The 19332-nt window shown below is 67.2% G+C and overlaps 1 protein-coding gene across 1 annotated transcript in view; it reads right to left on the bottom strand.

The window, feature by feature from the left end:
• FLNC (filamin C) overlaps window positions 1-18726 on the bottom strand; it is a 28048-nt gene extending 9322 nt beyond the window's left edge. Inside the window, exons 1-30 of the mRNA XM_050323857.1 lie at window positions 17352-18726; window positions 15055-15306; window positions 14673-14770; window positions 14272-14422; window positions 13609-13727; window positions 13403-13480; window positions 13138-13300; window positions 12679-12879; window positions 11899-12036; window positions 11364-11490; window positions 10964-11100; window positions 10198-10391; window positions 9972-10085; window positions 9644-9787; window positions 9064-9187; window positions 8475-8635; window positions 8279-8369; window positions 7900-8069; window positions 7257-7374; window positions 6418-6680; window positions 5657-6254; window positions 4706-4879; window positions 3979-4141; window positions 3295-3455; window positions 2583-2750; window positions 2067-2190; window positions 1807-1969; window positions 1416-1605; window positions 767-790; window positions 417-664 (exon numbers count right to left, since the gene is read on the bottom strand). Coding sequence (XP_050179814.1) covers window positions 417-664; window positions 767-790; window positions 1416-1605; window positions 1807-1969; window positions 2067-2190; window positions 2583-2750; window positions 3295-3455; window positions 3979-4141; window positions 4706-4879; window positions 5657-6254; window positions 6418-6680; window positions 7257-7374; window positions 7900-8069; window positions 8279-8369; window positions 8475-8635; window positions 9064-9187; window positions 9644-9787; window positions 9972-10085; window positions 10198-10391; window positions 10964-11100; window positions 11364-11490; window positions 11899-12036; window positions 12679-12879; window positions 13138-13300; window positions 13403-13480; window positions 13609-13727; window positions 14272-14422; window positions 14673-14770; window positions 15055-15306; window positions 17352-17685 — 5190 coding nt within the window. The 5' untranslated portion in view covers window positions 17686-18726. The remainder of the gene's footprint in view (window positions 1-416; window positions 665-766; window positions 791-1415; window positions 1606-1806; window positions 1970-2066; window positions 2191-2582; window positions 2751-3294; window positions 3456-3978; window positions 4142-4705; window positions 4880-5656; window positions 6255-6417; window positions 6681-7256; window positions 7375-7899; window positions 8070-8278; window positions 8370-8474; window positions 8636-9063; window positions 9188-9643; window positions 9788-9971; window positions 10086-10197; window positions 10392-10963; window positions 11101-11363; window positions 11491-11898; window positions 12037-12678; window positions 12880-13137; window positions 13301-13402; window positions 13481-13608; window positions 13728-14271; window positions 14423-14672; window positions 14771-15054; window positions 15307-17351) is intronic.
• Between the last annotated feature and the right edge of the window lie 606 nt (window positions 18727-19332).

Here is a 19332-nt window from a genome sequence, read left to right as displayed (position 1 = left end):
TCTTCCAACTCTCTTAGCTCCATGATGGCCACCATGGTCCTGTCACTGCCCCAGGGTGCCCACCAGGGTCTCGCAATTCCACGACTCCCGTCATGGTTACCCAGCCCTGCGGTGCCCATTGTGCTCTCGTTACTCCTCACTGACCAACTCTCTCTCCCTTGGTGCCCACCACGATGTCCAACCCCACCACAGCCTCCCTGCTCCACAGTGTCACCCTGGTCTCCAAAATCTCTGTCCCATGGTGCCCAGTGTGCCTTCAACCCTGCCCCTTGGATCCACCACAGTCTCCCAGCCCCATGGCACCCACGGTGGTCTCCCTACTCCATGCCAGAGACCTCCCAAACTCTGCCCCATGTGGTGCCTACCACAACCCCCCAGACTCACAGAAACCCCACCCACCACGGTCCCCAACCCACCAGGACATGAAAGGGGCTGTTGGGGACGTGCTCCCCGCCGAAGCGGATGGTGATGACGTATTTGCCAGGCTCGGGCGCGGTGTAGAAGATGTCGAAGGTGCCGTCGTGGTTCTCCACCACGTCCACGTCCAGCTCGGCGCCGTCGGGAGTCGACACCTTGCAGGTGACCTTGCCCTGTCCCGCTGCCTTTGCGTCCACCGTGATCACCGTCTCCTCCCCAATCTGGATGGTGGGGCCCAGGCAGGCACCTGCGGGGAAGGGCAGGGTCAGGGCCGTGGGGGGACCCCAAACCTACCCTCCCCTCAACTGCCCCCCCTCAGCCCCCCAAGTGCCCCCCCGGCGCCACTTACCCAGTCCATGGCCCCCAATGGATACTGCAAGAGAGACCAGGGAGAGCGGTGAGAAGGGGTTGGGGGGGCTACTTGAGGGGCCGGGGGCCGATGGGGCCGGGGGGCTTCGGGGGGGCCGGCACGTCCTGTCCTGAGGGCACCCACTCATCCCCACTGCGCCATGGGGCAGGGCTAGGGGGCTCTGGGGGGTGCTGGGGACAGCGGTGGGGCAGGTGGGGGTGCTGGGGGGCAGTGGGGTGTGCCGGGGGCAGCGGTGGGGCAGGTGGAGGTGCTGGGGGGCAGTGGGGAGGTGCTGTGAGGCAGCAGTGGGGCAGATGGGGTTGCTGGGGGGGCAGCAATGGGGTGCCAGGGGGCAAGGCAGGGGTGTCTGGGGTAGGGTGGGTGCTGTGGGGCAGCAAGGGGACACTGTGGGTCAGCATGTGGATGCCGTGAGGTAGGAGGGATGCCATGGGGCAGCACGGGGACACGGTGGGTCAGCGAGGGATGCGGTGGGCCAGCGAAAGGACACCACAGGGCAGTGAGGGGATGACACGGGGCAGCGAGGGGACACCGTGGGTCAGTGAGGGGATGCTGTGGGTCAGTGAGGGGATGCTGTGGGTCAGCGAGGGATGGCATCGATCAGCACGAGGACACTGTGGGGCAGCCCCACCTGTGACGAGGCACTTGCTGGCATCGCCGGCAGGCACAGCGAGGACGCGGAAGGGCGACGCGGGGATCTCATCCCCCCCGTACTTGACGGTGCTGGTGTAGCGCCCCGGCACGTCGGGCACGTAGGACACCGTGTAGGTGCCGTCCCCGTTGTCCCGGATCGATGCCTTCTTGGGCTGCCCCTCGGGGTCCTGCGGGCAACCCCCCATCAGCACCCCGGTACGTGGGGGAAAGGGCACCCCATGTATCCCCCTGGCACTGAGCAGGATCTGCACCATGAGCAGCCCTCGCCTGCTCCCCACATCCCCCCGTGTTCCCCCCTGCATTGAGCAGGATCTGCACCATGAGCAGCCCTCGCCTGCTCCCCACATCCCCCCGTGTTCCCCCCCTGCATTGAGCAGGATCTGCACGGTGAGGAGCCCCTCGCCAGCGTCGCGGGCGTCGATGGTGAACTCAACGGGGAGGCTGGCGGGGATGCCCCCCGCGCTCAGCCCGGGGCCGCTCGCCCGCACCTTGCTGGCATCGTGGGCTGGTAGCGCTGTCACCTTGAAGGGGCTGCGAGGGGGTAGGGGGTAAGGGGGGAGCAGGGACCCCCAGGCTGCGTGGGGGTCCTGTGTCCCCACCCGCTCACCCACCTCGGGTGAGGTCTCACCTGCGTGGCACCTCCTGCCCTCCGTACTTGACGGCCACGGTGTAGGGCCCGTCGGTGGCCGGGGTGTAGGTGACCTTATGGGTGCCGTCACCATTGTCTCGGACCTCCAGGGGCTCTGGTAGCCCTGTGGGGCAGCAGAACGTGTGGGGGGTGGTGATATGTGAGGCGGGGGGGACACATGGGCAGGGGAACACGGAGGGTATAGAGCAGCATGTGGGGCAGGACATCCCTGAGCAGGGAACTCCATGAGGCAGGAGACCCTAGGGAGAAGGGGAGCCATGGGGCTGGACATCCCGTGGAGCAGGATGCCCATGGGTAGGACACCCTATAGAACAGGGCACACCACAGGGCAGGACACCCTATGGACACATGGCATCCACGGGGTTGGACAAGCCACCACGCAGGACATCTATGGGTCAGGACATCCCAAAGACACCCTATGGACTATGGGATCCACTGGGCAAGGTTAGGACACCCCACAAGACAAGGCCTCCACCCCCCCATGTCCCCACGTACCGGCAGGCCCCAGCAGCGTCACCTCGAGGGCTGCACGCCCCGCGGCGCTGACGTCCACGGTGAAGGTCTGGGGCAGCCGTGCACGGACGGTGGGGCCCAGCCCCGGTCCCGAGCACGTCACCTTCGAGGGATCCACGGTATCCCGCACCCGCACCCGGAACGGGCTCCCTGCACGGGGAGGGGGTGTCAGTGCATGGAGTGGGCGCTGCGGGGGCAGGGCAGGGTGGGGACAGGAGTGGCATGGCCATTGGGTCAATGTGGGCATGGGGTCAGCATGAGGGTGAGGTCAGCATGGCCCTGGGGTCAATATATCCATAGGGTCAGCATGGGCTGTAGGATCAGTGTGTTCATCGTGGGCATGGGCACAGTGTGGGGCCAATGTGTTCATGAGGGTGACACACCCACGGGGCCAACACATACGTGGGGTCCACATGGCCATGGGTTCAAAATGGGCATGGGGACAGCATGACCAGAGGGTCAATGTGGCCATGGGGTCACCGTGGGCACAGTGACTGCATGGCCATGGGATCAGCGTGGCGAAGGGCTCGGCACGGGCACGGGCACAGTGTGGCTATGGGGTCATTGTGGGATATCAAAGGGCCGCGCCCATGGGGACAGCACAGGCAGGGGACAGCTTGGGCACGGGGCCACCATGGTGTCATACACCACCAGGACCCCTCTCCCACCCGCCCATCCCCGTGTCCCCACGCACCGGGGATGGGGTGGCCACCGAAGGTGATGTTGACGTCGTAGTCGCCGGGCGTGAAGGGGACGTACTCCACCGCACAGCTCCCGTCCTTGTTGTCCTTGCAGGACATCTTGGCCTCCGAGGGACCCTCGATGGCCAGACCCAGCCCCCCGGTGCCCGCGCCCCTGGGGAGAAAACACTGCTCAGGGAGGGTGACACGGGCATGGTGGGACCATGGGGAAGAACAGCTATGGTGGGGAGAGGGAGGTGACACAGTGGCAGTGGGATGGAGGTGCCAGCTCCATGGCAAGGGGAGGGAGGTGCCACCACCAAGGCAGTGAGGTGGGGGTGCCATGCTGGTGGCAGGGAGATGGAGGTGGCACACCGATGGCAGAGGGTGGAGATGCCCGGTTGGTGACAAGGGATGGAGGTGGCACCTCCGTGTCAAGGGGGCAGAGATGCCGTTGGTGATATGGGACAGGCAGGGGATGGAGATGCAGGTTTGGTGACCTGGGATGGAGGTGGCACATCCAAGAGAGGGGGCACAGGCAGTACATCCAACGCAAGGGGATGGACGTGGCTCCTCCGTGGCAGGGGATGGAGATGGTGGGTTGGTGGCCTGGGACCGAGGTGACACCTCTGGGGGGAGGTCTGTGGGTGTGGGGTGGTGGCAGGGTGGGAGCTGAGGGGCTCGGGGTCAGTGCCCACCTGGTCTCCACGGTGAAGTGGTTGGCTGTGCCCACCAGGCCGCCCTCCAGGCCGGGACCGTGTGCCCGCACACGGGTGGGGTCACAGCCCTCAGTCACCCCCACGCGGAAGGGGCTCTTCGGGACCGCCACATCATCGTATGTCACCTCCACCCGGTGCAGCCCTGGGACAGGGACAGTCACACACTGCCCACAGCAGGGTGGGGGGTGTCTCGGAGAGGGGCTGGGGGCTCTCAGGGGATTTGAGGGTCCCTGGGTAGAGCTCAGGTGGAGGTTGGGGATCCCTTGGTGGGTTGGAGGTGGTTCTTAAGTGGTTTTGTGGGGGTTTCAGGGAATTTGGGGGCCCTGGGTGGGGTTTGGAGGGTCTCAGGGACTTTGGGAATCCCTTGGAGTGGGGAGTCTCAGGAGGTTTGGGGGTTCTTGAATGAGGTTTTGGGGGCTGGTTGGGGGTCCCTGAGTGAAGTCTGGGGCTGTCTCAGGTGGTTTTGGGGTCTGTGGTTCTGGGGGTTCAGGGGGAATCGAGCGCAGTTCCCCACTTGGATGTGGTTTGGTAAGGTCCCTCTCTAGGGGTCCCCCATGGGGGACAAAGGATGCCTGGCCAGGAGTTGGGGTCCCATGGGGGTGTTGGTGTCCTGGGGGGGTGCAGAGAGAGTCCCTGTCGGGGCTCAGGGTCCCTGGGGGTCCCCAGGGGGTGCTGGGGTTCCTGGGGGGCTGTGGGGGTCCCTCACCTTCCTCGAAGGGTGTGTACTCCACGCGGTAGGTGCCATCGCCGAGGTCGGTGACGAAGGTGTCGATGGGGGTCCCCGAGGGGTTCAGCACCCGCGCCCGGACGTGGGGTCCCCCCGCGGGGGCCAGAGCCCGCGCATCCACCGTGAACTCAGTGCCCACCTCCCGCAGCACCCCTGGGGGGCACAGGAGAGTCAGGGGGGGCCCGGAGCTCACCTGGGGGTCCCTCCCTGTGCCCCCTGAGCATCCATGGCCCTCTCAGCACACACAGGGGGTTCAGGGGTGTCCTGGCACACGCCCCCAGCCCCATCCCGCACTCTCTGAAACCCCAGAGTCCACCATCCCCCCATGGGAGAGGTGAGTGGGGGGGAAGCCACGGAGACCCCTGAGCAGTGGTGGGGTTAGGAGGACAGGGGAGGAGGTGCCTGTGGGGAGAAGATGCCTGTGGGGTGCCCAGGAGACCCCCCCATGAGAGAGGGCACCTGTGGGGAGGGGGTGTCCATGGGGTGACCAATCAGGAGATGTCGGTGCCCATGGGGGTGTCCATGGCCATGGGGTTTTCCATGCAAGGAGGAGGTGTCCGTGGAGAGGAGAGGTCCATGGGGTGCAAACGACCCACCCCCAAGAGAGGGGATACCCATAGGGTGCTCATGGGGACAAGGTGACCGTGGGGTTGGGATGCCCGTGAGTGGGTGTGTCCATGGAGAAAGGATGCTCACAGGGATGGGGTGTCCATGGAGATGCCCATGGAGGGGAGATGCCCGTGGTGGCATCCACGGGGAAGACATGCCCACAGGGAAGGAACACCCTTGGGGAGAAGGGCATGGGGAGGAGGTGGCTGTGGGGAGACTGGGGGAGGAGGTGCCCACATGGATGGGATGCCTATGGGGAGGAGATCCCTGTGGGAAGGGAGGTGCCCGTGGTGAGCAGCCCCTGCATGGCCACCCCCTCACCTCGCGGCTCCACGCCTTTGCCGTAGACCTTGACGCTGCTGGTGTCGACGGCCGGGTCGACGGTGACGCGCACGGGGCAGTTGGGGACCGGGAGGCCGCCGTAGTTGATGGTGATGGTGTAGGCGCCGGCGCAGGCCGGGGTGTAGGTGATGGCGTAGGTGCCGTCGCGGTTGTTCTGCACCAGCACCTCGGCCTTGGCGCCGGCCTCGGAGCGGATCTCGATGGTGAGCTCGGCCTCGCCGGCCTGCGAGCAGTCCACGGAGAAAGCGGCCGCCTCGCCCGCGCGGCCGCGCTCCAGCCCCGGCCCCGACGCCGTCACCTTGGCCGGGTCGAAGGGCGCCGTGACCGCGGCCGTGAAGGGGCTGCCCGGGATGTGGCGCCCGGCGAAGAGGATGTTGATGTGGTACTCGCCGGGCACCGTGGGCAGGTAGGACACGGCGCAGGAGCCGTCCCCGTTGTCCTGGCACTCGATCTTGGCCTCGCAAGGCCCCTCCACCGTCAGCCCCAGCCCCCCGCTGCCAGCACCCTGCGTGGCGATGGAGAAGGGCGCCGGGACCCCCACACGGCCGCCCTGCAGCCCCGGTCCCGAGGCCACCACCTGTGGGCACAAGGACACAGGGGGGTCAGGAGGGACAGAGACGTGTGGGGGACCCCCACACCGCAGCCACGGCCCCAAAGCCACCACCTACAGGCAGAGGGACGCGTGGGGTTCAGGGAGGACATGCAGGGGTCACAGGGGGCACCCAGGTGTGCCAGCTCACCTTGGAGGGGTCGGGGGGCAGCAGTGCCTCCACGGGGAAGGGGCTGCCCGGCACTGGGTGCCCATCGTAGGTGATCTCGACGCGGTGGGGCCCCTCCTCGGAGGGGGTGAAGCTGACGGGGTGGGGACCCCCGGGGGGCGCAGGTCCCACCGTGCAGGGCACGGGGCGGCGTGAGGGGCCCGTCACCTTCACCTCCAGGTGCCCCTGGCCCCCCGCACCCTGAGACTCCACCTGGAACTCCTGCACCTGTCCCACCTCCGCCTCTGTGGAGGAATGGGGGTCAGGGGGGCACCCTGCGCTCAGGGGGGGTCACACACAAACCCCTGGGGTGCCCCCAGATCCTCCATGGTGAACCCCACACCCAGGTATGTCCCCCAGACCCAGGGGTGTGTCTGTGTGTGTATCCCAGAGTCCATCACCCCTACCCAAGGGTGTTTCCCATCACGTCCAGGGTGTTGTGCCACCCACAGGGTGTGTCACCCTCCTTGCCGTGCCCCCACCCATGGGTGTCCCCCATATCCAGGGTGTCCCCCACCCACAGAGGGTCCTCCCCCACATGCTGCCCTCCATCCCCAATGTCCCTGCTGTCATGTGCCCCAACCCCATGATGAACCCCACAGCCAAGGGTGTGCCCCCCATCAGAGTGCTCCCCATATCCAGGGTGCCTTCCCAGGCTGACCCCCCCCATTCAGGTTCGCCTTCCACCAGGGTGTGTCCCCTTAGGGTGCCCCCACGCTCAAGTGTCCCCCCCAGGGCCCCTTCCCATGCTGTACCCCACATCCAGAGTGCTCCCCCCACCAGTGCCCTCCCCAGTGCCCCCCCCAAGTGCCCCCACTCACTGCTGTTGAGCCCCTGCACTTTGACCTTGCCCAGCTGCAAGGGGGGGGCCACGGTGACAGGGAAGGGGCTCTTAGGAATGGGGTCTCCTCCGTAGGTGACCACCACGGACAGGGGGCCCTGCAGGGACATTGTCACCTCAGGGTGCTGCTGGGGGACACCGACACCCAGCAGCGGGGCAGGGCACCCACAGAGGGGTGCTGGGGGTCACCCGTGGGTGCTAGAGGGGGCAAAGTCCCAGGGATGGGGGGTCATTTGTTGATCTGGGGGTGCCCTGGGGTGACTGGTGCCTGTGAAGGGGTGTAGCTGCCCCACGGGAGTACCCACAGGGGTGGGGTATCCACGTGAAGGGGGGTGTTCATAGGGGTAGGGTGCCGAGGGGATGGGAAGCTCATAGGGGTGCCCATGGAGCCACTGGGCTGTCGGGGGGGATGTCCTTTTGGGTTCCCAGGGGATGGGGTGTCAATGAGCAGGCCCTGATGGGGTGACCCTATGGGTTGGGGTGCACAGACAGGTTGGGATGCCTCCATGAGGTGACCCCATGGGTCAGGTCCCCACAGGGTTATGGTGTCCCCTCACGGATCAAGGTCCCTCCCCCCAGGTCAGGGTGCCCCCTCCCATGTGTCAGAGTGCCCCAGCACCCACCTGCTGCAGCGGGGTGTACTTGACGGTGTAGGAATAGTCGTGATTGTCGATGACCTCGAAGTCGGCGACGGCCGGGCCGGGCCCCGTCCCCGCAAACCGCACGTCCAGGGGGGCCTTCCCCGCCCCCCGCGTCTGCACACGGAAGTGGGTTGGGGTCCCCACCTCCACCCCTGCACATATCATCGGTCACTGTGGGACCCACGGCACCCGCAGGACTCACAGCCCCCGCCCCACGGCACCCAGAACTGGGTGGGGGTCGCTGCCTCCACCTCTGCACCCGTCATCAGTCACCGAGGGACCCACGGCATCGCGGTCCCAGCCCCACTGCAGCCCCTGCCCCACATCCCCCATGCCCACCCGTGCCCCACATCTCCCTCACCCGTGCGGCTGAGCCCGGGGCCCTCGGCCTTGACCTTGCTGGCGTCGTGGGACGGGTCCACCTTGATGCGGAAGGGACTGGAGGGGATCTCCTGGGGGACAGAGACCAGGGCACAGTGACACAGGGGCACCACAGGGGGATGGAGCTCCAGCCCCACCTGGCCCCCAGGGGTAGGGGGCACCCCCGGCACCCTCACCTGGTTGGCGAAGAGCACCATGATGGTGTAGAGCCCCGCGCCCGGCGCCGTGTACTTGACCGTGAAGGTGTCGTTGTCGTTCTTGATGATGTCAAAGTCGATGTCGGCCTCGAGGGGCCCCACCACCCCCGGGGCACACTTGATCCCAATGCTGACATCACCTGTGGGGGGCAGGGTCAGTGGCATCCACTGCCCTGGGGGGCACTGAGGGGTGGAACCAGGTAGACACGGGGTGGGGAGCAGGACCAGGACTATGGGCGATGAACAAGGAGCAGAGATAACGGACCAGGGATGCAGGTGCAGGAGCACGGATGCAGGCCCTGGAATCCTAGACCAGGACCAGGGACAATGGACCAGGAGCAGAGATGCAGGATCAGGAATGTAGGGACAGGACTGGGGCAGATGGAAACAGGACGAAGGAGCCCAGGACCAGGGATGCTGGTCCAGGGATGCACATGGAGGACCAGGAGGGAAGCAGAGGAGGACCAGGAATGCAGGATGAGGACCAGGGGTGCAGGACAAAGGACACAGTACACGAGTCTCATGCCCCACAGAGGGATCCCCAGGATGTCCCCCTTCCATTACCCACCCTGTCCAGCCTCACTGCAGTCCACGGTGAAGTAGGTGGGTTCATTGGCCTTCAGCCCCGTCTTCTCCACGCCTGGCCCGTGCACCTTCACCCTGCCAGGGTGGCTGCCCTCCCCCACGCTCACCTGTGGGCCCACAGTGTCACCTGCAGGGCAGGGGCATGGACCCCTCCCTGCCAGGCACCCCATGGGGCTGAAACCCCCAATTCCACCAGTGGCTCCCTAGCCCATCGGCCCATGGGAACCCCCCCATCCACATTTTGGCACCCTCCTCCATCCCCACCACACCATCCACACCACTCCAGGAGACCCTCAACCCCATCCCAGCACCCTTAATGGTCTGGGACCCCCATCCTCACATCCAGCACCCCGTGGGACCCCCATCGCCATCCACATCACCCCATGGGCCCTCAGCCCTACCCTGGCCCCCCATTCCCACGGGACCTCCATGCCCAGTGCCCCATGGGACCCCCACGTCCCACATCTGACGCCTCAACACCCTCCACGACTGGCACCCCCTCTCTGCGCCCCTTTGGACCCCCACAGCCACCCCAGCATCCCACGGGCCCCCCGGACACCCACGCGGAAGGGGCTGTTGGGGGTGTTGACGCCCCCCCAGGTGACGATGACCGTGTGCTTGATGGCTTTGGTGGGGACGTAGACGCAGTGGAAGGTGCCGTCACCGTTGTCCTTCACCTTGATGTCGATGGGGAAGCCCTCGGCGTCCTGCGGGCACCACGGGGGAGATGAGGGGACCCAGCGGCGCCCAAGGGTGCCCAAGGGTGCCCACCGGCACCCAACAGTGCTCAGTGGCACCCAACAGTGTCCAGCGTCACTCAACGGGACCCAGTAGTGCTCAGCAGGACTCAAAGGCGCTCAGCACCACCCCGTGTCACCTAAAGGCACTTACCTGTGCGTAGAGCTTGAGAGGCCCCTTGCCGGCACCACGGGCGTCGATGGTGAACTCGGCCGGGCGGTCCACGATGCAGCCCGTGGGCTCCAGCCCCGGCCCGAAGGCCTTCACCTGCACGGGGGAATCCAGGGGAGGTCAGGGGGGCACCGGCACCCCCAGAACCCCACGGGTGAGGTGCAGTGGGGTGCAGTGAGGCCCAGCAGGGAGCTGTGGGCGGCAGCACCTTGTCGGGCCAGGAGTCGGGGGGCGCGGGGCGGATGTCGGCCATGAAGGGGCTGTCCCGGATGTCCTCGTCGTCGCACACCACGTGCACGGCGTAGGGCCCCGGCTCGGTGGGCCAGTACCGCACGTCACATGAGCCGTCGCCCTTGTCGTCGCACTCGATGCGCGCCTGCGACGGGCCCTCGATGGAGAACCCTGGGGGCACCGCAGCCACCGTCACCCCGCGCCCCCACCGGGACCCCCGCGCCTCGTCCTCGTCCCCGCTCCCAGCCCATGTCCCCAGTGGGGTGACACCCAACGTGTCTTCGTGTCCCCGCAGCGGGAAGCCCCAGGTCACTGTCCCCTGTTCTGTGCCCGTGTCCTCAGGGCCCTGCTACCCATGTCCCCACATCCCTGCTGTGGCCACCCCCAGCCTGCCCCACATTCCCACCTTCATGGTCCCCACCCTGTGCCCATCTCACCGCAGTATCAGGGACCCCACCATGGCACCTGTCCTCCAACCTGTCCCCGTGTCCCCAGCGGGGTCTCACCCATTCCATACCCGTGTCCCCACACAGTGCCACCCTCCGCAGTGCCACGTCCCCACATACATTGTCCCCACATCCCCACACAGTGCCACCCTCCACAGTGCCACGTCCCCACATACATTGTCCCCACATCCCCACACAGTGCCACCCTCCGCAGTGCCACGTCCCCGCATACCTTGTCCCCACATCCCCACCGCGGTGCCCCCCACCCTGTCCCCACGTGCCCCCTCCTGGGCTCACCAAGGGTCCCCACTTCGGTGCCGATGGCCTCAACCACGAAGTCTGCAGGGCGTCCCACGACCCCTCCCTCGAGCCCCGGCCCCCAGGCCCGGACCTTCTGTGTCCCTGGCTGGGGGGACACCTGCACCTCGAACGGGCTGGGGGGGGACAGGTTGGTGTGAGGGGGGGATTGTGACACACCTGCACGCCCCCCACCCCTCACACATCTGCACCTTGAACAGGCTGAGGAGGATGGGGTGGGGGTGGGAATTGTATCCCCGCCACCTCCCACATCCTCCCAAACACTCCACCCCCAGGGGGACATCTGCATCTTGAAAGGGTTTCAAGGTGAAGGGGCAGTGAGGGGTGCCCCCTGACTCTCCTTCCCCCCGCCAGGGTGCCCCCTGTGCGTGTCACTGACCTGCGGGGGATGGCGTAGCCCCCCCAGGTGATGGACACCTGGTAGGTGCCGGGGACCCGGGGCAGGTACTCGCACTCGTAGACGCCGTCGCCCACGTCCCGCACTGTCACCGGCTCCTCCGTGCCCCCTGCGGGAGGGAGGGGTCACATAGGGCACCCACAATCCCCCCAGAAACACCCCCCAGCCACGGGTACATCCCCAGGGCATCCTCCAACCATTGCACCTCCCCATGGTGCACCCCCCCTACCACGCATGGCCAACCCTGTGGTGTCCCCCAGCCATCCAACTCCCACAGACAACCCCATGGGACCCCTACCCACGCACCCACCCACCCCCCGACACCCCATGGTGCCCCCCAATGCCAGACCCCCCACGGGACCTGCACCCACGTCCCTCCCTCCATGGGGACCCCACACTGATGCACCCACACCACGGGGCATCCTGGTGGGACCCCCCGTTCGTGGACTCCCTTTGGCCAAGCCTGTGGTGCCCTCCAACCACCCGACCCCCCCGTGCCCCCTGCAGTGACACATACCTGGCCCCCGCAGTGTCACCCGCAGGTCCCCGCTGCCCGCACCCCGTGTCATCACCTTGAAGTCGGCCACCTCCTGCACCCGGATCCCCCGTGGCTGCAGCCCCCGGCCCGCGGCCCGCACCGCTGAGGGGGTGCAGGCTGGAGACCCCCGTTAGCACCCACCAGCACCCACCGGGCACCGGGAAACACCCTGGGGACAACCCCAGGGACAAGGAGGGGCAGGGGGTCCCCAGGACTGGAAGATACCCATGGGAACACCCTGGAGACACCCCAGGGAGGGGCAGGGGGGTCCTCAGATTGTGAGAAGCTCGTGGGAACACGCTGGGGACACTCTGGGGACAGTGGGGTTCCATGAGGTCCCCAGGGCTGGAAGGTGCCTGTAGGGACACCCTGAAGACACCCCACGGACAGGGAGGTGCCATGGGATCCCCAGGGACACAAGGAACCCCTGAGGATACCCTGGGATTGATGGGTGCCACAGGGATACCCCTGGGGACACCAGAGGGCCATCCTGGGGGGGTTGAGGGGGCCACAGGGCCACCCTGGGGCCATGGGCAACCACAGGGGTGTCGTGGGGCCACTGTGGTCACTGACAGGTATTGAGGGCCACCACAGTCAGCACCGTGTGCCATGGGGCCACTGTGGTCACCAACAGCTGCCTTGGAGACACAACAGTCACCAGTGGGTGCTGTGGGGCTACTGATGGGTGAGATGGGGCCACTCTGGTCACCAGTGGGTGCCGTGGGGCCATGTGGGGACCCGGCGGGTGGGGGGTCTCACCTTCAGCCACGTTGACGGTGAAGGGGCTCTTGGGGACCTGGGTGCCAGCGTAGGTGACACAGATGGTGTGTGGCCCCTCGAGGACAGGCCGGTAGGTGCAGCGGAACACGTTGTCCCCTTTGTCCTCCAGCATCACCTCCACTGTGTCCCGCCGGCCCTGGGGGTCCGTGATCACCACCCCCACGTCGCCCGAGCCGGCCCCTGCCACCAGGATTACACGGGCTCAGTGCCACGGCCAGGCCACCACGGGGAGCCACCAGGCCATGAGGACGTGTACCCGGTCATCCAGCCATGCCGTGACCCTGTCACCACGAGGACACATCCCCAGAGCCACGAGACGCCCCGTGGTCATTGTCACCGTGAGAACGTGGCCTCAGGGTCACCAAGTTGTGCCATGGCCAGGTCACACCAGCACGAGGACATGTCCCCAGAGCCCCCCCGGCCCCCCCATTCCCCCACCTGCAGTGTAGATGTCAAAGTAGGTGGTCTTGTTGGCCACGTTGCCCACGGGCTCCAGGCCGGGGCCACGCGCTGTCACCTTGGTGGCGTCACCCAGGGCCATGGCCACGCCCACCCCGAAGGGGCTGCCGTCGATGTTCTGTCCCGCGAACAGCACCGTCACCTGGGGGGCACAGAGGGTCGGGGGGCGTCACGGGGGATGCTGGGGGGCGTTGCAGGGCGGGTGGCGAGGGGCTGTCCCAGAGGGGGTCACCACAGGGCTCACCTTGTGCAGCCCCGCGACCTTGGGGACGTAGGTGACGCTGTACGTTCGCTTCTTGTCATTGTTGGGGACCACCTTGGCCTGTGGGGGGGAGGGAGAGACCCCAAAACCGGGGATAGGGGGTGACACAGAGCTAGGGCACTGGAGGGGACCCCCAGAGAGGGCTGCTGGGGGGATCCCCCCAGAGGGGGTGCCGGGGCCCCCTGTACCTCCTCGGTGTGTCCCTCGGGGTCCTCAACATAGACCAGGACCTCGCCCACCCCTGCCTCCAGGGTCTCCACCGTGAACTGGGCCGGGCGCAGCACCACATTTCCCTGTGGCTCGATGCCTGCAGGGGGAGGGGGTCAGGGGGGTTCCAGGATCCCAGAACCCCCCAGGTACTCCCAGCACCCCAGAACCTCCCAGCATGCCACCAACCCCCAGCATCCCACAGGACTTGGGTCATGGGGGATCCTTGGGAAACCCTGGGATCTTCCTGGGTCAGTGGTGGCGGCCCTGGGGTGTCCCCAGGGTGTCTCTGGGCACAGGTGACACCCCCAGGGTTGGAGAGGGCTCCCTGGGCTTTGGGGGGCCCGTGGGTCACCCTCATGTGCTGACAGCCCATAGCCCCTGAAGACCCCTCTAGTGCTGGGTTCCTGAGCCCCTCCACATCCCCCACCCAGTAACCCCTCCATGTCCCTCCCGTGCCGTGTTCCCTGTGTGTCCCTGCGCTCCCCCATATCCCCCTGTGTGGGGTCCTTGAGCCCCCCCATGCCCCACTGCCCACCCGTGCCAGGTCTGCAGCCTCCTGGTGACTCCCAACCCCCTACATCCCCCTTTGCCCCCTCCCTCCTGGCACCACAGCCCCCCCTGAGCCCGCAGCCCCCCCGTACCAGGCCCGTAGGCGCGGGCACGGCCAGGCTGGGGGGGCCGGGGGCGCAGGGGGGCCCCCGGTTTGAGCTTGGCCTTGGGGAACTGGGACAGGTACGTCATCACCGAGTGCTCGTCCACATCGGGGTCCACGATCTCCTCGGGGGCGATCACCTGCAGGGGGGACCCCGACACCTGTCAGACCCTCCTGGGACCGACCCCTGCCACCAACCATACCCTCCCAGCCCTGCTGGGAACCACCCCCATCCCACACACACACACACCTCCCAACCCCACAGGTGCCCAGGGGTACCCCATATGCCCAGGAATGCTGTGGATCCCCCCGAAACACCCTGCACCGTCTTTGTGCCCCCCTCCCGAGCCCCACACCCGGGGAACGCCCGGTGCCCCCCGTGTCCCGTACCTGGGGGACCCCCAGCCAGTCGTCCGCCTGCTGCATGGCCTCCCGGGCGTTCTGCACCGGCTCGTTGGGATCCCACTTCTCCCAGTCCGGGCACAGGCCTGAGGGGAAGGAGGGTCAGCAAGGCACCCCTGTCCCTCCCCCCCCCATCCCACACCCCTTTCTTGTTGCATCCAGTGACTCCCAACGTGTCCACCAGGGCCCCCTGAGCCAGCGTGGACTGGGGGGCTCTTACCCCTCCATGCCCTCTGTACCCCACTTCAGCTGCAGGAGGGGGAAGTTGCCCCTGTCCCACCCCCTGCCCCCCCTACGCCCCACAGTTGTCCCCCCCATACTCCCACCACGCCCATCACGGCCCCAGCTCCCCCCAGCCCCGCCTCCTCACCAGGGGCACAGTTGTCCACCAGCGCTCCCAGAGCTTTCCCGTCGCGCCAGTCGCGATTGAAGTTGGTGATGGGCAGCTGCGGCACCTTGTTCTGGATCCAGCCCAGCAGCCGCTGCTTGGGGGTCTGGCGGCGCCCTTCGTCCCCCTCCTCCTCCTCCTCCCACATCGGCATGGAGATGGAGTAGTGCAGGATGAGGGTCCAGATCAGCCCCAGGATCAGTTTCAGGTTCCCGTCCACGATGGCTTTGCTGTCTGCAGGGGGGGAAACGGCGGGGCTGTACCCGAGGTCCCGCGGGACTCCCCCCAGGGCACCCAGATACCCCACAGCACCCCTCGGGACACGCCAACATCCTGCGGGACCCCCCGGGGGGATCCCTGCATCCCGACCCCCTCCCCAGGATCAGCTTCAGGGTCCCGTCCACAATCCCCTGGCTGCCTGTTGTGGGGGAAATGGGGGACTGCACCCCGACACCCCGTGAGACTTCTCCCCCCCGGGGGGGCACCTCAAAACCCCACAGCACTGCCACGGGGACCCCTGACAACCCAACACCCCACGGCACTGCTGGGGGCCCTGCACCCCAACACCCGCCTGGGGACACCCCAGGACATGGGCGGGGGGGCTGAACCCCAACACCCGCCTGGGGACACCCCAGGGCACAGCAAGGGTCCCTATTACAGGCCTGGGGACACCCCAACTCCTCACGGCACTGCCTGCCGCCCACCCCAAGCACCCGACAACCTGCATGGGGACCCCAACAGCCCACCCGGCAGTGCCTGGTGGGGGCACAACCCTGGCAGCACCCGGAGGGGTCCCCGAGCAGCCGGGGGGGGGGTCCCTGACCCTCAGAGCACCCGGGGGTTCCACTGAACCCCCGCGGCACCCTGGGGTGACCCCCTCCTCCCCCGCACCCTGTGGGTCCCCCCACCAGCACCCCGGGGGAATCCCTGACCCATGGAGTGCCGGGATAGGGAAACTGAGGCAGGGGGCGTCTGGAGAGGAAGGGGGGCCCCCAGACATCCCGGCGCCTCCCCCACCGCCCTGCAGGGCGGAACCTCCCTCGTCCCCTTCCCTCCCCCCCCCCACGAGCGATCGCCTTTCGGGGAGGAAATGGGCTGCAGATGTGGGGGCGGGGTGGGACACCCACCCCACCAGCACCCCTCGCTGGCGGCCTCCAGGAGGGGAACACCTGGGGGGGACCCCAAAACCTGGGGTCTCATGTGAGGGGGGGTTCACGTGAGGGGGCAAAGCCACGCGTGGAGAGGGGGAGGTGACAGTGTGTGTGGGGGGGAGGAGGGTTCCTCACCCCCCGGGTCGGGCTGTGCAAAGGTGAGGTTTGTGCGGGGGGGGGGCTGGCTGCAAACCCCCCGTGGCCGCGCGGGGGGGGCGTCACCCTGCAGCTGTCGGGTGGGGGTGGGCGCTGGGGCCCTGCGAGGGGGGAGCGAGTGTGCGAGGGGCCGGGGTGGCCCCTCCGCGTGAGCTCAGCGTGCACCGCCCGAGCCAAGTGTGAGCTCAGCACCCACCCCCCGCACAGCCCCTCGCGCGAGGGCCGGATCCCCCCCCACGGCCGGCCCCGCACGGCCCCTCACGCGGGTTCAGGCCCACGGACTGCACGGAGCCCTTGCACGCTCACCCCTTGCACACTCATCCCCCACGCCACCTGTCCATCGCCCCCCGCCTTGCGCACTCAGCCCCGTTCCCACCACTCCCCTGCCCTGGCACACTCGTCCCGTCCCTGCTCCTCTGTCACCCCTCCCCTCGCACACTCATCCCCCACTCTCATCTGCCTATCGGCCCCACTCTTGCAAATTCATCCTCCATTCCCACTCCTCTGTCACCCTTGCACACTCACCCCCATTTCCATTCACCCATCACCCCCACTCTTGCACGCTCCTCCGTGGGCCCCATCCTCACTTGCCCATCCCTTCCCTTGCACACTCATCCCTCATTCCCACTTTTCCACCCCCCAATCCTTGCACTCTCATTTTAGTCACACTCATCCATCACCTCCCCTCACACACTCATCCCAACCCAATCTTGCACACTCATCCCCATCCTCACTTGTCCCTTACCCTGCCTTTGCACGCTCACCCTCCATTCCCATCCCTCCACCACGCCCACCCTTGCACACTCATTCCCCATTCTCATTTGCCCGTTGGCCTTGTCCTTTGCACACTCACCCCCAGCCCCATCCCCACCGCCCCATCTCCCCTGCCCTTGCACACTCACCCCATTCCCGCTCCTCCCACCCCCCGGCACCCTCTCCTCTGCCCCCCTCGCTCGCCCCTGGCACACCCACCGATGGACACGAGTTTGATGTGCTCCCGCTCCAGGAACTCCAGGGCCACCGAGACGTTCTCCAGCTTCATCTGGCGGAAGTTGGGGCGCGGGTGGTGCTTTCGCCCCATCTTCTTCTGGCTGAGCACCTCGAGCAGGGCGATGAGGCGCAGCCCGTCGCTCAGGTCACGCTGCAGGTCCCCGATGCGCTTCTGCACGCACTTGAGGTGCTCGTTGCACCAGCGTGTGAACGTGTTCTGCTGGATCTTCTTCCAGGGCGCGTCCTCCGCGAGGTCCTTCTCGGTGGCCGGGAGCTCCTCGGGGTCCTCGCCTGGCGCTGAGTCGAACGAGTTCATCCTGGTGGGGCTGTGGGGTGTCCTCGTTGGGTGGGGGGCTTCCTGGCTGGTGGTGGGGAGGTTCCTGAGTGGGTGTGTAAGGGAGTCTTGGGTCACTCCCGGTGGCTGGGTTGGGGTCCTTGTGTGGGGTCCCAGGTCACTCCTGATGCCTGGGCGGGGGTCCCAAGTCAATCCCGGTGCCCAGATGGGGGTTCTGGGTCAGTCCCAGTATCCTGAAGGGGTCCTGGTACCCTGGGCGGGGGTCCCAAATCAGTGTTGGTGTCCTGGGAAAACGTGGATGTCCAGGGTGGGGGTCCTGGTTCCCGGTGGCAAAGCCGGTGCTGGGGGACGATGTCCTGGCTCAGAGCCGGTGTCCCTGGTGGGGGTCCCTGGTGGGTGCCGGCGCCTGCAGTGGGGTCCTGGTGCTGGAGGACGGTGTCCTGGGTCAGTCCCGGTGTCCTGGATCACGCGTGGGTGTCAGTGTCCTGGGTGGGGTCCCAGTTCCCGACGCTGGGGGACCGTGTCCTCGGTCAGTCCCAGTGCTCAGGGGGTGCTCCTGGATCCCGGGGTCAGTGCGGGCGCCTGGGGACGGGGTCTCGGCTCAGTCCCGGTGTCCTGCGAGGGGGTCGCGGCTCGATGCCGGTGTCCCCAGCGGGGGTCCCGATTCCCAGAGTCGGTCCCGGTGCCAGAGGCAGCTGTCCTGGGTCTGTCCCGGTGCAAGTTACCGGCGGCGGGGTCGGTTCTCGGCTCCCAGAGGGAAGCAGCGGGTCCCTAAGGGGTTGGGAGGGGGCGGGGGGGTCCGGTGGGTTCTCGGTGGATTCCCCGAGGGAGCGGCGGGTCCCGGAGGGTGGGGAGTCCACTTGGTTCCCGGGAGTCGGTTCCTGATGAGTTCCCGGAGCGGAGCAGCGGATCCCGGCGGGGTCCGGTGGGTTCTGGGGCCAGTTCCCGGTGGGTTCCCGGTGGGTTCCCGGTGTGTTCCCGAGGCAAAGCAGCGGTTCCCGGTGAATTCCCGGTGCCGATTGGAGGCGAGGTCCGGTGCGTTCCCGATGCGTTCCCGGAGGGTTCTCGAGCCGGGGGCGGCGGCGGAGAGTGGCGGGGCCGGGGGCGGCGGCGGCTTTAAGCGCTGCCCCGTCCCGTCCCGCCCCGTCCCGGGGAGGGACCGACCGACCGGGAGGGACCGACCGACCGACCGGCCGGGGGGTGGGGGGGCTCGGGCGCCGCTATTTATAGCCCCGACCTCACACCCGGACCCCCAGACACCGGCACCCCTAAAACCCCCGGACTTCGGCACCCCTAAAGCGCCGGACCCCCGCACTCGGACACCTCCAAAAACCCCGGACTCCAGCGCCTCCCAAACCTCGGGCCCCCAGACTTAGGCACTCCCGGGCCCCGGCACCCACAAATCCCGGCACCCCTGACACCCCCAAACGCCGGCACTTCTGAAACACCGACAAGCCCCTAAACCCCTGGCACACCCAAAATCTCAATAACCCTAAACACAGGCAACCAGAAACCCCGACACCCTCAAGCACTGGCACTTCTGAAACGCCCACACTCCCAAAGCCTCAGACACCCTGAAACACCAAAATCTCAGGAACCCCAAACACCCACATCCCAAATACCGACACCCCAAATACCGACACCCACAACCCCCAGACCCTGGCAGCC

This window comes from Myiozetetes cayanensis, unplaced genomic scaffold, assembly GCF_022539395.1.
Source record: "Myiozetetes cayanensis isolate MyiCay16 unplaced genomic scaffold, myiCay2020 scf3, whole genome shotgun sequence".
Taxonomy (NCBI): Eukaryota; Metazoa; Chordata; class Aves; order Passeriformes; family Tyrannidae; genus Myiozetetes; species Myiozetetes cayanensis.
This window is presented reverse-complemented; position numbering and strand designations above follow the sequence as displayed.